The 16,554-nt window shown below is 45.8% G+C and overlaps 1 protein-coding gene and 1 long non-coding RNA gene across 4 annotated transcripts in view; one reads left to right on the plus strand and one right to left on the minus strand.

Annotated features, from left to right (window-relative positions):
* The window catches only part of LOC130296891 (uncharacterized), a 40,654-nt gene extending 35,335 nt beyond the window's left edge, over positions 1 to 5,319 (plus strand). For both annotated transcript variants that reach the window (XR_008849331.1, XR_008849332.1), the window contains one exon: positions 4,709 to 5,319. This is a non-coding gene — a long non-coding RNA (uncharacterized LOC130296891). The remainder of the gene's footprint in view (positions 1 to 4,708) is intronic.
* CASC3 (CASC3 exon junction complex subunit) overlaps positions 853 to 16,554 on the minus strand; it is a 36,607-nt gene continuing 20,905 nt past the window's right edge. The window contains exons 8-14 of one of the 2 annotated variants that reach the window (XM_056548928.1): positions 15,969 to 16,030; positions 13,841 to 13,949; positions 13,645 to 13,743; positions 12,471 to 12,685; positions 12,222 to 12,344; positions 5,273 to 5,321; positions 853 to 1,277 (exon numbers count right to left, since the gene is read on the minus strand). In XM_056548928.1, coding sequence (XP_056404903.1) covers positions 5,316 to 5,321; positions 12,222 to 12,344; positions 12,471 to 12,685; positions 13,645 to 13,743; positions 13,841 to 13,949; positions 15,969 to 16,030 — 614 coding nt within the window. In that variant the 3' untranslated portion in view covers positions 853 to 1,277; positions 5,273 to 5,315. The remainder of the gene's footprint in view (positions 1,278 to 5,272; positions 5,322 to 12,221; positions 12,345 to 12,470; positions 12,686 to 13,644; positions 13,744 to 13,840; positions 13,950 to 15,968; positions 16,031 to 16,554) is intronic. The other variant, XM_056548927.1, reaches the window with a different exon arrangement.

The raw sequence follows: 16,554 nt of genomic DNA on the forward strand, positions 1-16,554 counted from the left end.
TTTGCAACAGCTGGTGCTCCACAGTTTGGACCCCCGGTGTAGAGTCCGTCCACTATTACAGGAGAGGGGATAAGTAACTGATCATGGGGGAGGGAGTTCGACTGCTGGGACCCATCGCGATCCCCCAGCACTCAATTTAGGGGCCGTGCTGAAGGCGGCAAGCACTCCATTCATTTCTATGGGAGCGCCGAAAACGCCCAAGTACAGGCATTATCAGCGTTCCCATAGAAATGAATGGAGTGCATGCTGTCTACCGGTAGACGACACACGCTCCTCACAGAGAGCAGGGGTCCTGTGTCAGGGGGTCTCAGCAGTCGGACCCACTGCTATCAGCTACTTATCCACAGGAGCATGAGACGTTTGCTATGGGGATTTGCTGCTACTCTGGACAGTTCCTGAGACAGACAGAGGTGTCAGCAGAGAGCACTTTTGCCAGACAGAAAAACAACAACTCAACTTCAGCAGCTGATTAGTACTGGTAAGATTAAGATTTTTTAATAGAAGTCATTTACAAATCTATTTAACGTTCTGAAGCCAGTTGATATGAAGAAAATCTTTTCTTCTTCTTCATGAAATACCCCTTTAATTTTCGCTGGAGTTCTCCTTTAACAATGAAATTAGCAACACCACAAACTAGATGTAAACTACAGTAAAAGGATCGGATAGTGACTGAATTCAATATTTATATATATATATATATATATATATATATATATATATATATATATATATATATATATATATATATATATATATATATATATATATATATATATATATATAAATAAAAACATTTTTTTTTTTTTACAACTTGTTCTATTCATGAAAATAACTCGGAAACTTTTTTTTTTTTTTTTTATATAGCCATTGAATTAATTTTTTTTTTTTTTTATTTAGCAGCAGTTTCACTTGCGCTTTTCCAAATAAAAAGCTGTACAAAGACAGAAGGAACTTAGGCACGCATCAAACAAAAAAAATAACTAAAAACTTTCTTACATATATCCAAACAATATACAATGAATGGTCTATCAACATACCAAAAATTACATATTTATATTTGTGAATGGTGCAAGGTTCGGTAGAACAGCTTGAACATATAAAATTGGAGTCATCCCTCACAGCCAGAGAGATTTCTTCAGTAAAACAACAAAAAAATATATATATTTAAAAAAAAAAAAAAAAAAATTCTAGAATTCGGGAAACTTCTTGGTAAAGGAAGCTTTGACTACATGAACTCAGGAGCTGCTCTTCTCTTTTGCCTTCAAATGTCTGTTTTCCTAAAAAAGAGAAAAAAAAAAAAAAAGTTGAAGAAACGTTCAATATTTTCCGGAACAGATGCTTGGTGCAATGTTCAAGAGCGTTGCAGATTTTTTTTTTAGTGCGAGGTTCATGCCAAAAATCTGTCAAAGTACAGTTTAATACAAGTAAATTGGCTATTTCATAAATCTGGGTATGCTGCCGATTGTCAAAGGATTCCATTTCCTTCAATGAATGGAGAGAGCGCCCAGCAGGGAGGTGTAGTTTTGCAACAGCTGGAGGCACCCCGGTTGGGAAACACTGCTATATGGGATAAGATTTCTAGGGGTGGAGTACCCCTTTAAAAATATTTGTAATCTATAGTGTTCTAAAAAAAAAAAAAAATCTGTCTGGTTTTATTAAATAAAATACCTTATTCCCACCACTAGAGGTCCTCTTGCATTTAAGCCAATGACATTTCTCGCTTTTGCAGCGCTGCTTTTCATTTGCACAAATCAGTACAAAATCCATGCTGGGGACCCCCGTGATTTTGCACGCGGCACCCCATTAAAATCAGACCCCGGAGTGTGTTCACTCTTGGTCTGATTACCGTCGATCACGGGGACGGAGCGTTGTGACGTCACAGCTCCGCCCCTCAATGAAAACCTATGGGAGGGGGCGGGACAGCTATCACACCTCCTCCCATAGGTTTGCATTGAGGGGCGGAGCCGTGACGTCACAAAGCTCCGTCCCCGTGATCGACGGTAATCAGACCCAGAGTGAACACGCTCCGGGGACTGATTTTAATGGGGTGCGGTGTGCAAGAAGACGGGGGTCCTCTGCGGCGGGACCCTCGCGATCAGGCATCTTATCCCCTATCGTTTGGTTTGTGCAAACTGTCCTCATCTTCCTGTCCTTAGCTGACAGCAGTGGTACCCGTGTGGTCTTCTGCTGCTCTAGCCCATCTGCTTCAAGGGTGGAAGTGTGTGCCCAGAGATGGTATTCTGTATACCTTGCTTGTAACAAGTGGTTAAGTCAGTTACTGTTGCCTTACTGTCATCTCAAACCAGTCTACCCATTCTCCTCTGACATCAACAAGGTATTTTAATCTTTACAGCTGCCACTTACTGGATAATTTCTCTCTTTTGCACCATTCTCTATAAACCCTAGAGATGGTTGTGAGAAAATTCTAGTAGATCAGCAGTTTCTGAAATACTTAAACAAGCCTGTCTGGTACCAACAACCATGGCACATTTAAAGTCACTTAAATACTCTCTTCCCCATCCTGATGCTCCGTTTAGACATCAGCAAGTTGCCTTGACCACATCTACATGCCTAAATATATTTAGTTGCTGCCATGTGATTAGCTAATTGTGCAAACAAGCAATTGAACAAGTGTACCCAATAAAGTGGCCAGTTAGTGTAGATTCCAACCATACCCATGCTATGACCACACCGGTTGCTCCTTTAAGCAGCTTTTTGGCAGGGGTTCCAAGAGTCCGTCCCCCCTCCCACCTCATAATGATGGACTATCCTAAGGATAACCTACTGATGTTAAAGCAAGCCCATTATCCCTTCCATGCTGCCCAAACCATGAGCAATTGGTGCAGTCTCCAGGGTTTCTGACTGCCCCACTGACCATGATTGAGTGATTTCTCTCTCTATACCCAATAGGAAATAGAGCTAGCATTTGTTAAGGGGTTTTCCAGGCATAAAACCTGCACCCAAAAATGTGGCTTTGATGCCAAGGATTTCATTGCAGATTTCATGCTTTGTCCAATTCCCAAAAAGGATAAAATGATGCTAAGGATTTTACCTGTGGATTTCCTTGTGTGAATTCCAATCATATATGCTACATGTGATGGGGTCTAAATAGGTTCTCTCTCGGTCGCTCTTCATTGGGGGGACACCGATGGGTATATGCTCTTGCCACTAGCGTATATGCTCTTGCGCTGACACTAGGGGAAAAAAAAGTCCGCTCCTCCCTGGCATGATATACCCGCCTACTGGAAGTGAGGTAATCAGTTTTAGCTAGTGTCAGTGGGAGGCAAGACACAGGTCTGGGAGCTCTTGCAGAACTGTTCTTTTATTAAGTACGTCTAGTTAGGTTCTTTTGTTATTTTTCTAGGTTGAGTGACAGGAGCATGGCGCTACCTGATCTCCCAAATGCGACAAAGGGGCATGGAACATAAGAGTATGAGCCGTTAACCCCTTTTCGCCAACGGCCAGTGCCTGGAGGTTGTCCGGGTCCCCCACTGCCCCTGCTCGCCTTGCTATGGCAGCCTGGCATGACGCAGCATGGACATAAGCTGGCTGAAGAACCTGGGGGAGTATAGGAAGATGGCGTCCGCAGGTGAGTATGTCCCCCCCCCCCCCCCACCTTTTCCTCTTTAAAAAGGGACTTTTTAAAAAAAAAAAAAGGGGGGGGGGGGCTGTGTTTCTGCATACTAGGTCCTGATGGGAGAGGGGCATAATTTAATTACAAACTCTGTATAATAATAATGATGATGATGATGATGATGAATGCCTGTATAGAGTTAATGTTACAGGAGACAGCAGGGTTCTCACATGATGGGGAATGCATTCTGCATGACACCAAGTAGTCAAAAGAGCAAACTCTCTACCTTGTTGCCCAGGGCAGAAAGGTAATGAGTTGGCTGCACTAACTGGAGCTTACAGACTTGTCTGGGGTAAAACCGCTAACAGACTTATCTGAAAGACTTTTCTCCCCTCTTCAGGCAGACCAATAAAAGATGCAGAGAACTCATGGAGGGGCTGCTAATGTCAGAGGAGGTGGGAATTGTCAGAATTAGGGTCCATACTAAGACTGGTACTTGCCAAAATTAATGAGTTGGCTGACACCACTACAGAGGCAGTCGCCGCACTGCCAGTGATATCTGTCAGAGACGTGAAGGTTGAGCGTGGAAAAAAAAAACCTTCACACCAGGCAGATGTTGCTGTAAAAAGAATCTTGGAGGATGTTAAGGGACAGAGGAGGAAAGACGGCATATGGGGGACTTCTGCAAAAGTCTGCCTGCCTAGAACTCTGCTTCCCAATGATAGTCCAAGTAATACATGGTAAAACACATTTTGTCCAAAGGGGCCATGCTGCAAGTCATAGACAAATCCTGGATAGCCCCTGGTATCTCCACTACCGTAGTAGCTTTTCTTCAAGCCTGTATGACCTGTGCTTCATACAATCCAGGGAGGACTATACCAGCCCCCTGAAAGTATACCCAAAGCCACGCTGTCTGCTCTAGAGAGTCCAGGTAGATTACATAAGCTCTACCCCTTGTTCAGGCTATGTGTTTGTCTTGGTGTGTGTTGATCTCTTTAGGCTGACCTGAGGCCTACCCCATGGGGAGGATGTATTACAGTTATAACATTAGTATGAGAATCTGTCCTCATATGTGCAGTTCTTGTGAAAGTATCTGAAACTAACATGTGGGCAAGTGTTGTCTTTCCTTCCCAGATCCGGACAGCATTGAAGGAACCAACACTTTATTGCCTGGAGACTACGTGTATGTAAAGAAACATACCAGGAAGTCCCTTGAGCCCCGATTTTGAAGGACCGTATCAAGTTCTCTTGACTACAGCCACATCAGTCAAACTGCAAGGAAAAGCCAACTGGATTCATGCGTCACACTGCAAGAAGGCGGTATCTGACCATGACAATACTTTGGTTTCTGTTTAACTGTCTAATATGTTACATCACAACCTTACATGATGAGCTAGAAAAGCATCCAGATAAATTCTTGAAACACCACTTAATGTTGGCACAAAATCTCACAGTGAAAGATTGTTGGATATGCACACATGCTCCTACATCTGCCCAGAGTATGCCTTATTTGGCTATCCCTGTACCACCACATGAGATGTTCAAGGGGAATTGCTTGGACACATTAGCAAGCAACAAGACACGGTACACAAAAAATTGGAACACTTCAGTGGGGATTCCAATTGTGGGGTGGATTGGGCAACCCTGGTGGCAGGGAAACTTGAGCAGTTTTGGACAAGGACCACAGCAGATACTGACCTTTAAGGGAGGCTCCTGGGTAGCACGTGAAGTCACACAAATACTAGACCTAGGACGAATACCCACACAGGGGATAAAGGTCAGTTTTAGCAGAACATCTGTAAGTACTGATACATTTAAGCCTAGTCAAATAGAGAGGTACTTACACTTTTTCCTCAAGGTACCGGAGAAGAGTGTCATAACATGACAGGACACCAAAATGTAGTGAATCTTCATATTACCAGCCCTATGACCCGACATGTAATAACCCAGATGTAGGTTACTGTGGTACATTAGGACAGAAACCCGTATGGTGCTACATGACTAACGCCTCAAGACTGATTGACATAGTTAATAAACTGATAAATCAACATTCCTCATATTGGGAACTCCCAAGAGACACATATTGGGTATGTGGAAGGGGGGCCTACAAGTTGTTGTCAGTAGGGGTTAATGGTACATGCACCCTAGCCAGACTCACTCCCTCGACTTTTGTGATACCACTTCAGCAGAGGCCACTGGCTACCTTGACGACCAAATATATGACATTCTGGAAATCACTAACACCTCTGTGTCTGTACAAAATCAGCTGATGATAGTGACTAAACAGCACACGATAGTTCTCGATTACCTCACAGCTGCTCAAGGGGGAATGTGCCAGATTATAGGCCCCACTTGCTGTCACTACATAGACACCACAAGTATCATCCAGATGCACCAACTTGAAAACATACAAAAACGAAGGGAACAGTACGCTAAAGACAATGACAAAAATAAAGATAAGTGGTGGGGAGACACTTTCTCCATAATGAACCCAGCCACCTGGTTGAAAGGTATTGGAGGATGGGTAGGAGGTACCATACATTTTATATTACAAGTCGCAGTTGTTATTCTTTTATCTTATTTAGTTATAAAAGCTTTTGATGATAAGCATAAGTCGCTGTAAATATAGAAACAGTAAATGCTGAGTATTGTTTACTTCAAATGAATGGGTTAACAAACATTTTATGCTGTTTTCCCAGGATGTAGAAGGAATAATAATCGGCATTTGTTTTCAGGTTCTCATGTCTCCTCTCTTTTTCGTTTGTTTCTAGATTGACATCACACCTGAAACACTCTTCCTGGTGAGGATGCCGGTCCATTACTCAGGGGACGGAGCCAAATTTAAGAAGACTTGGTTCCCTCAGACAACTCGCGGTCTGGGATAGTACCTGAGGAAAGACCCGCTATACACCTGACCTGGAGGATCCAGTTCTTTCAGATGATGATGTCAAAGGGGGAAATGATGGAATTGGGTAGAGGAGACTCCATTTTGTATGAAGACTTGATTATTCTCGGTCTAAGTGACTATTCTATCCTTGTTTCCTTCTATATAACTAACTCCTGAACTTTTGAACCAAGACTATGGGTACCTTATCTTCAAGAATGCAGACACACTTATCTTTTTTGTATCCCAGATGTGTCCTTGAAAGAATGGTTCATTAGATTTGAGCTTAAGCAATGTATATTTTGTATCTAACTTTCTTCTGCGAAAGATTCATGGTTTTCCTGTGTTTGTACAATGTAGAGTTTACTGCGCATGCTTAATTGAAAATGGGCTATATAAAATACTCTTGAAAAGAGGGCTAGGCCAGTTCGGCCTTCAGCTTACAGAGACAACACTTGTGTTTGTGTCGTGATTTTGAATGGCAGGTAGAGTTGGAAGAAACGTTGGGTGACTGCAGCCTCATACAGGCTTTCCACGCACAAATTGGGCATCCGCAGACAGAAGACGTCTCGGCCTTTGGGGTCAAACCTAACAGTCCTCTGGAGGACAGCCGCCAGCCTTTTGCAGTGGCTACCTCCACAGGCATTCCTTCCGGCTCACCTCTGAACAGCCTGGCTGTTCCCTGTTTCAGCTATTTTTCCCCCACTGCGGGGGTCGGCAGCTTGCTGGGTGCTCAGCCAGCGGAAGTTAGGGGGTTATGGCGGCACTTTGCTCCGCCACCTTTCTTCCCCTGAGTCAGCGCGTTAACCAGGAGGCCAGACGCCTCCTCTCCAGGTTTGGGGGTTTGGCGGCACTTGTCTCCGCCCTTCTCCATCTGAGCAGCGTGCAAACCAAGAGGCCAGGCAGCGCATCCTCTCCAGGTTCTTGCGACCAGCGGGTGCTTACCCATGGCCGTAATGATGTGCGCCTCCAGCGGCGTCTAGATCTGCCCCTCCATTACAGGGTCGGCAGCGCTCAGTAGTCAGAGCGGCTCAGTTGGCCTCCCTGAGCTGCAGCCCAGCGGAAGTTCTTCCGGCTCCGGCCACGCTCTTGTCCCCTGGCCTCAGAGCTGTGTGGCGGCTTAACAGGCGCTTCTAAGTGTGCTGCTCCGTACTGTCGCAGCTCCAAAGTAAATCTCTGCTGCTGGTCACTCAGTCCATTTAGTGGCGTTTGGCACCATCTTGTGGCCAATACTTAAATTGTGCAGGACCCGATATGGCAAATTATATTAAGTCGGTTGAGGTATGCCTCTGGCATACCTATTTTCGGCAGGGCTCTCACTCTGTCAGGGAGCGTATGTGACCTGCTGTGGTGGGTCGTTGCCAGGGATTTCACGATCCCTTGGAAGTTAGCAGGGTTACAGTCAGTGACTGTTCTCTACCGCTGAGTGTCATGTCCGCCGGTCACCCATCGGTGTGTTCTTGGCGTGTGCACACAATATTCCTTCCTCCACAGGCTGCCGCATCTGCGGCTAGTGCCCCGGGTCCAAACGTCCAGTGCAAGGTCTCCGTTGAAGTGTCCCTGCGTGGCAGGGATTGGACCTGATATTCTGCCAGACTGTTTCACCTGTGACTCCTCCCACAGCTGCCACATCCATGGCTGGATCATGGTACCCCACTACTAGTGCGATGTGTCGGCTGGAGTGACCTGTTGTCTACTATGGACCCATACCAGTAAACCAGACAGTGGTCTGCGTGGTTTTCTCCACCGCCTGTCACTTATCCAAGGGCTGGTGTATCTACGGCTGGAATTCCGGTACCTCACTGCTAGTGCACGGTGTCCGAAGGGGTGACCTGGCGTGTCCTATAGACCCTATGCAGGGCGACGGGCATACAATCCATGGCTCCTAAGCCTCCCCGGATTCCAGGGTGACAGGGATTCTATCCACGGCTTCTAGGCCTCTCCGCCCTTCAACATGTGTCAAGGGGTCACAGTTAATGTCTATCTGGCTGTGTCCCCTTATCACCAGCGCCTGGAGGAGCACTCGTTACGCCAAACCGTCGTCTGCCACGTGCTTGGCTGGGGTTTCCTGTACCTCACTGTTGGTGTGAGGAATCTGTAAGGGGGTCCCTGCAGGTACAAAAGGACTGATGCCAGCCAGCCAGACATTAGTCTGCATGGTCTCCTACACCACCAGGTCATCCATCAGATCAGCCGCACTCCTGTGCCCCACTTTCTGTGGGAGGGTGTGAAGGAGTGCTCCTGTGCGTTCAGGAATCCTCTACCAGTCAGCCAGACTGTTGTCTGTATGGTTTACTGCTACGTCGGGTCAACTAACATACACTTCCCACACCGTCGTGGAAGTTCAGTTAACCCACTGCCAAGGTGTAATTCCGAGTGAGTCACCCCATATTGCTCCATGGGCCCTATACAATAAACCACATGCTGGTTCGCAAGGTCCCCTACTTTACCAGGTCCCCCTCTGCATGCCTGTCGCTCTCACGGCTGAAGGCTGGTAACCCACTTTTATTGTGCGGTTCTGAATGCGGGACCCGGTGTGGCCATGGTCCCTATTCCAGATAGCCAGACTGTGCCTGCATTGTTTTCTAATCCACCAGGTCCCATTCCTGCCGCTTCCGCGACTGGAGTGTCTGTGGGTTCATTGGCTTTTTCTATCTGTAAGTCAGACTATGTCTGTATGCTTCCTGCCCTACATACATCCTTCACCTCTTCAGTCTGCGACAGCAGTCCTGGTGTGTGGCACCTTTAGGAGGGGTGTGGGCATTTCCTGCAGGTTCTATGGACTTTCATAGCAGCACTCTCGGGTCCCCTTTCTAAGGGTACAAACGTTGGTCTGCTATGGGCATGCATTGGGCGCTGAGCCTGTCTTCCATACTACCGGACTTTTGGATGTCTGCAGTTTCTTTCATGTCTGCAGTCTTGGTACCCCACTATCATGAGTTAACCATGTCTGTGTCCCTAGGTATGCTACGGCCACTCTGCATGTGTAAAGCCCGCCTCCCCTTCTGTTCGGTGGAGAGTCCCTCGGTCCCTCCTGTGATCTTGTTTCCTCAGGTCTGCGGAGGATGAGCAGTTCTGCTCTGGCAGGAGGCCTGATGGGGTGACACAGTCAGTTCAGCCCCCCACCCCCTATGCCTCCAGGTATCTTTCCTGGTTTCCTATGCTGGTTAGCTCACGCGCTTGCTCTGTTGCCTTAGTCAAAGGCCAGGATGGCTCTGTTGACCCCATCTGGTCCAGGGTTTCACCCCGATTGGGTGTTCCTCTCAAAGCTGTTTGTTGTCGTGTGTGTGGGCTTCTTACTTGCATTCGTAGTCACGTCTTTGTATCTTTGCCCAGCTCATGTCCAGGATTCCAATCCCTCTGGGGACACAAACTGGCTCCTCCATACTTCAATATGTTGTTGCTGGGTTCCTGGGGGCTACGTCCACCCAGTACTTTGTCCTTTGCCCTAAGGCAGTATTTCCCTGCTCCTACAGTGCCTGGCGCACTTTGACACTCCCCCTTCCACAGGGGTACGGTGATCAGGGAGCTTGACATGGTCAGTGCTTGGGTTTCATCTCGACCCCCCACCCCCTTGTTTTCACCTCCGCTAGGGGGAATATTTCGTTGAGCACTTTCTACTACCAAGATGGAGCCATCTCTCTCCCCACTATACAGGTGGGGTACCTGGCTGGGCCCGTTATTTTGCTGAGAGCAATCTGAAGAGCTTTTTGCTGTCTATGCCTGTGTGCTTACTGCTCACTTTTGCAGCCTGGCTCTCTCCCAGTTTCTTTGTTATCTTCTGCTGCTCATGCAGCCATGGCACTCTCCTCTATTGAAGGAGTTTATGCAATCATGTATGGCTTGGCGACAGCCGGTCTAGCCACCGTCTATTGTTGGGTCCTGCATTGCTCTTCTCGACCTTAGGTGCAATCTCCCTGGAAGGGTGTGTTCCATCCTTCCCTTGACAGTGTCAGTTCCACTTTAGTCTTCTGGAGTGACCCTCATGTGTCCAGAACCTGGGAGTCCTGGCTGGGTTCCCTTTTCTTTCCCCCTTTGTTCCCGTCCTGACAGGTTGTTGCTTTGGAGTGCTCTGGTCTGCTCGGACCGTTGGGGTCCAAGACCGGTTGGTCTCCTTGTCTTGGACACTATCCTATGATGCTGTGGCGTGCCTTCTTTTGTGGATCCGCCCCTCCCGGTTCTTTGGGCTTTAGTGGTGGTCGAGGTCTCAGGCATGTGTAGTGATCCTGCCCAGACTTCGCTTGTGGGGCGTCTTTGTACCACACTTCTTGTCTCGACATGGCAGTTTGTCACCCAGGCCGTTTCGTGGTAGTTGGGTTTACTTACTCAACAGGTGTACGTCTTCCAGGATACTCCGGAATCTCCAGTTCCCATGTCAGGCGCTCTGGTATTCCGGGATACTCCTTTTCAGGGCATTCTGCTCCTTTTTTGGCTGTTTATTCTTAAGTGTACGTCTTCAAGGAAACTCTAATCTCGTTCCCATGTCGGTCGCTCCGGTATTCCGGGTTGCCTCTTTTCAAGGAGTTCTGCTCCTTTTTTCCCGTTTCTTACTTTCCGTCTCCTCCTTTGGGGTCCAATGTACTCAAGAGACGGTAGGCATTCCGGTCATCTGGATTACACCAGTCAAGCTAATTTTGCCTCCCGGGTGCTTGCGGTGGGCCCCTGGGACAGGTTTTTTTTTTGGCTCTGCAGCTGTTCAGGTCATCAATCTTATGCACCAGACCTTTCTTGAGCCAGTTTCAGTCTTTCCTGTTTCCAGTGGTCTTCTGGTCTCCACCTTCTCCCTGGCATTTTTTACGCCAGGTTCTCTTGACTGTCGACTCTGGACGGGGTTCTCTTGTTATGCCTTTTTCCATTTTTGTTTCCCACCCGGGCTAGCCCTCTGTCTGATTCTGTGTTCCTTGGAGTTGGTTTCCTACCTCCCTCTGGAACGGTTCCGGCCCATCTAGCTTCCTAGTCGACTTTTTCTTGTCTCTCTATATGGACCGTAGGGTTAGAGTCTCTACAAAGGACAACCTCTTCCTTTGGCGTCCATTTCTATTGATGGCGGGAATTTCAGGGAGTTCAGTTTCTGGTCCTCTGTTGTCTCTGGCCCGTGGTCTCATCCGCAGGCCTTACAGATGAGTATGTTCAGTCACTGGACTGCTTCCCTTCCTCTAGTGTTGTTCTTCCTACCCTAGGGGACTGCTTTTGTACATCCCATCAGTATCTGTGTCCCCCAATGATTTTTGTACTCTTAAAATCTCTCTCGTAGCCTTCATTGGGGGACACCGCACCTACCCATTTCTTCATTTTTTTTGTCCGGATGATCTTTACCGGTTCTTGGGTTTTTATCTGGGATTCTTTTCTAGGGTTCTTCAGACATATGTCTTTGTTGGCTTCTCCTACTGCTTTGTGGCAAAACGGATTACCTCACTTCCATTGGGCGGGTATATCTCACCAGGGAGGAGCCGACTTTTTCCAAGTGTCAGAGCCTCCTAGTGGCAAGAGCATATACCCATCAGTAATGGTGTCCCCCAATGAAGGCTACGAGAAAGATTTCACGGGGAGTACAAAAAGAATCTCCTTTTCATGCATGCAACCTCTACAACAGAAGTCCGCCTGGTATTCAGTTGATCACTGTAGTTCAGACACGCCTAGTGATAATGTCTATAGCTGCGTCAGTCATTTATTTATTCTGTAGAATTTATTTAATCTGTGGGCAGACAGTAAGACAGATTTATAAACTCAATGGTAAATTTCTTCTCCTTTTGGAAACTTTACCTCTGGTGGTGGTGGTTTTACAGTGACTGGCTGCGATGTGCGCCGTGGTGGTGAAGGCTTCGGCTGAACTTGCTGCTGTACGGGGTTATAATACGTTACCCCACCATACACCTGAGACTGGGCCTAGAGGGTAAAAATAAAATAAAAATATAAGTAACACATCACACTGCAATTATACATAAAGTGAACTGTATTACTTAGTTATACGTTTAAGATATTCAAAGTAGGTAACATTTTATAAAATCTTACCTGTGTATTGGGGTATAAATGAGTCGGTGGTGGAGGAAGGGGTCCTGGGGGATAAGGGTAGGTTGGATTTCCAAAATTAATGACACTAGGGGGAGCAGTGAAGTAGGGAGGAGGTAACAACTGCTGAGGGGGAGGCTGCCCAGGGGGAATAGAAACTGGGCCAGGGTAAAGGTTTGGGGTAGACATTGGAGCAGGAGATTGGTGCGGGTGCAAACCTGAAAGACATAAACACATTACTGTGAGATAACAAAATAAAAGCCCACTGACACAGGCAACACTACAACAGATAACCTCAAGGGGTGAATTAATCCCCCTACATCGGCACAGCACTGATCAGTATTTTCTGTGATCTACTTCTCTGGTCTGACCAGAGAAGACGACCCCATGACGACAACAGGAGGCAGGTGAGAAGACCTCCGTACGCCATCATGGCTGATCTGGTCCATACTTTCCTGCCACGGGCAATCAGCCAAGAGAACTGCCACATTATGTAGATGCCGTGATCAATATTGATCACAGCATCAGAGTCGTTAATGGCGGACATCAGCGTGATCGCTGATGTCAGTCATTACCGGCTGATAGCAGCCGAGATCCGCAGTCTTTCATGCTCCCGCACTCTCTTCATAGCCAACAACGGGACTCAGGACGTACAGGTATGTCCTGGTGCGTACCTGTATGCCCTGTGTCCTCTAGGGGTTAATATGTTTTCCTTGAAAAATAAAACAAAAATACAATGCAAAAGTAAATGCATAAGCAATCTACAAGTTTTTTTTTTTATTATACAGTTATGGTGCAGCTGTTCTTACCGTGCAAGACCCAACATCCCCCCCAAAGAAAAAAAAAATTCTGTATCCTGGCTGAACCCGCACAGCCAGCAGGAGAGGGTTGTAATCAGCCTGGCATTGTTTCCTTTCTCCATGTGACAGGAATAACTTAAAATTGCAGCTCTTTGCTGCCACCTCATGGTCTAAAATAAAAAAGGAGCTAATGGCAAAAATATTCCACAGTTTCAACAAAGGTTTTAAACTGCAGATTCACTCAGATCTTTAAGAAGTGTTCAGAGTAACCTGTAGCTCTCCAGCCTTAGGCCGGCAGGATGACAGAATTTGTAGTTCTGCAACAGCTGGAGAACCACAGGTTGGAGAACATGGTCTGTTAAGAGATGAAAAGGTACCTGGGTGAGGAAGGTGCATTTCTTGCGGTACAATCATCCCCTGAGGGGGGATAGAAGAAGGACTTTCTCCATGAGTGTATATTGGTCCCTGGAATTGGACTGCAAAGGAAAAAATATAAAAAATTAAAAGGAACGTATAACGTAAGCTGCAGGATACACATATGGAGAAAGACTAACAAGTGATGAGGACACTCACTTGGATCGTAGTAATGTCCTTCCATAAGGCTGATGTGCATGGGAGCAGGGTCTGGCACTGGTCTCTGACGCTGCGAGGAATACCTCTTTACACGTCCACTTTGAACACCCTAATAGAAAAAGAATGTTACATCTGATGCTATTCGTAGTCAGACCCCAAGTGATCTCCAGAATGCACCTTCGCGCTCTGCTCTGTTTCTTTAAGACCTGAATGGCCCCTCAGGTTTACATCTTGGTCATGTGACACAGTGATGGGAGAAAACACGCTAACACTCAGACACCGATCAAAATGTTTGATTTGTCAGTGCCCATTTAGGGTCCATTCACACGTACAGTGTTCTGTGCAGATTTGATGCGCAGGATTTCAAACTGTGTTCAGTTTACATTGAAATCTGCAGCAGAAAATCCTGCACAAATCTGCACAGAATACTGTACGTGTGAATAGACTGGCCATAGACCAATGCACTGTATTTACCTAGCAGTACGAATGCTGAGCATGACACTCCAAAGGCTATTCAATGAAACAAGAAATATTTTGTTTGTGGTTTACACCCATACTTGGCTGACCTGGTTGGTTTCTACTGACATTCTGCGTATAAAATAAGACCTTGCATCGATACTGGAGTGAGAAGCTATGAGGCCTCAGATGGTGCTCAGGATATGAAAGTTACCTATTAATGAGAAATGCAAAGCAGTTCCATTGGTAGATGATGTTAATGGATAGGTCAATGATGGGACCAGGCATTTACACCAATGTAAGGGAACCTGTCACACTAAATATGTAGGACAATTTGCAATCATCATGTTATAGAGCAGGAAGAGCTGAGTAGATTAATATAGTTTTGACATTTATTCTGGGCTAAGTAGTCAAGTGGGCGGTCCTACGTGACTGACAGCTATTTGTATAAGTGTAGCTATAGAGTGTGTGCTATCAAGCTACTTGACTACTTAGCCGCCAGGTATTTCGGTGGTAGGACAGTGCAGTCTTCATAGATAGCAATGCAGTCATGGCGAAAATTCAACTTAAAGAACCAGAATGTTTATTCTCTGTGCTCCTTTAATGGAACTGAGCTACAATACCACAAACCGCTTAAGGACAGGTGTGGTGTGTTTTTTTGTTTTTTAAGAAATGCACTGTTTTACTATTCCTGAATAATCCCTTTAACCCCTGAAGGACGCAGGGTTTTTCCATTTTTTTTTGCACTTTGTTTTTTCCTCGTCACCTTCTAAAAATCATAACGCTTTCAATTTTGCGCACCTCTATCTCAATTGTGGGGCAAAATTGGCTTTAAAAAAAAAAACAAAAAAAATTATAACTACGTGCACCAAAATTACTGTGTGTAAAATTGTCATCTTCTGACCCTATAACATTTATTTTTACACATACGGGGATGTACGAGGGCCAATTTTTTGCACAGTTATCTGAAGTTTTTATCGGTACCATTTTTGTTTTGATGGGACTTCTTGATAGCTTTTTCTAAAAAAAAAAAAATTTGTGTATACAAAGTGACCAAAAATACGCAATTTTGGACTTTGGAATTTTTTTACGTGTACACCATTGACAGTGCGGTTTTTATATTTTTATAGTTTGGACATTTACGCACGCGGCGATACCACGTTTATTTTATTATGTTTACATATTTTTTATATGGCATTTGGGAAAAGGGGGTGATTCAAACTTTTTAAAAGGGGTTAATGGGAGTTTAAAAAAAAAAAAAAAAACTGGGACTTTTTGGAGAAATCAGTAGATTCCTCATACAGATCAATGTGATTCCATAGAACCACATTGATCTGTGTGCTCTGCGCCTGATTGATAAAGCCTTGGTCAGCCATGCTGTATCAACCACAGAGCTGGGACAGCCGCAGCAGGAGAGGTAAGCCCTCCGGCTACCTCCACAATGGATCGCGTAGCCCCCCTACCCCCCTGCGATTGCGCGGCTTTGAACTGTGACATCGGCGATCGGAAGGGTTAATAGCCGGCCGCGGCGATCTTAGCTATTGGCTATTAACACCGCGCCCCCCATTACGGAGCCCGTGTCCTACACTGCTTGCCGTGTCAGGACAAGCCGGCTCGTCCTTAGACGGCAACCAGTTAAATCTAGCCTTGAAGTGATCCACATGTGACTTACCATCCCTTCCATGCGATTGTACTGGGGAGGTCCACCTGTCATGTGAATATGATTTGGAATTCCTGTTAAAGAGTTAAAAATTACAAAATGCTCAATTTCTCAGTTTATTAAAATACTGTTTCTTGCAATGGTCTGAGGGGAATTCATTAAATTAGTTTACATTTTTAAAGTTCCTGCCCCATCGCTCATCTCAAAAAAACACAATGTACTATGCACATAGCAGAACCGAAACTTATTACAGTACACTATGCACAGAGCAATTTCTCCCAGGGGCTTTGCTCTATTGCAGTCTGCCAACACGTGTTCCAGCAGCAGCTTAGATATAATGGATATATGAGAGACACTAAAGTGTCACTCTCACTAAAGGAAACTTTGGATATGTCACAAAGACATGCCAAAGTGTTGATCAGTCTGGGTCCCAGTGCCAGGATCCTCAACGATTAGGAGACAGAGCGGGAAGAAGTGTGCGGCATTCCTGTTCATTCCCAATGGTAACAATTCTATGCCTATTACCCACGTAGCATCTCTAACATAAACCCTTATGAGTAAATTAAAAGGCATTGTTGGAAAGTTTAAGCCATTAAAA

This window comes from Hyla sarda, chromosome 12 (assembly GCF_029499605.1).
Source record: "Hyla sarda isolate aHylSar1 chromosome 12, aHylSar1.hap1, whole genome shotgun sequence".
NCBI classification, from domain to species: Eukaryota; Metazoa; Chordata; class Amphibia; order Anura; family Hylidae; genus Hyla; species Hyla sarda.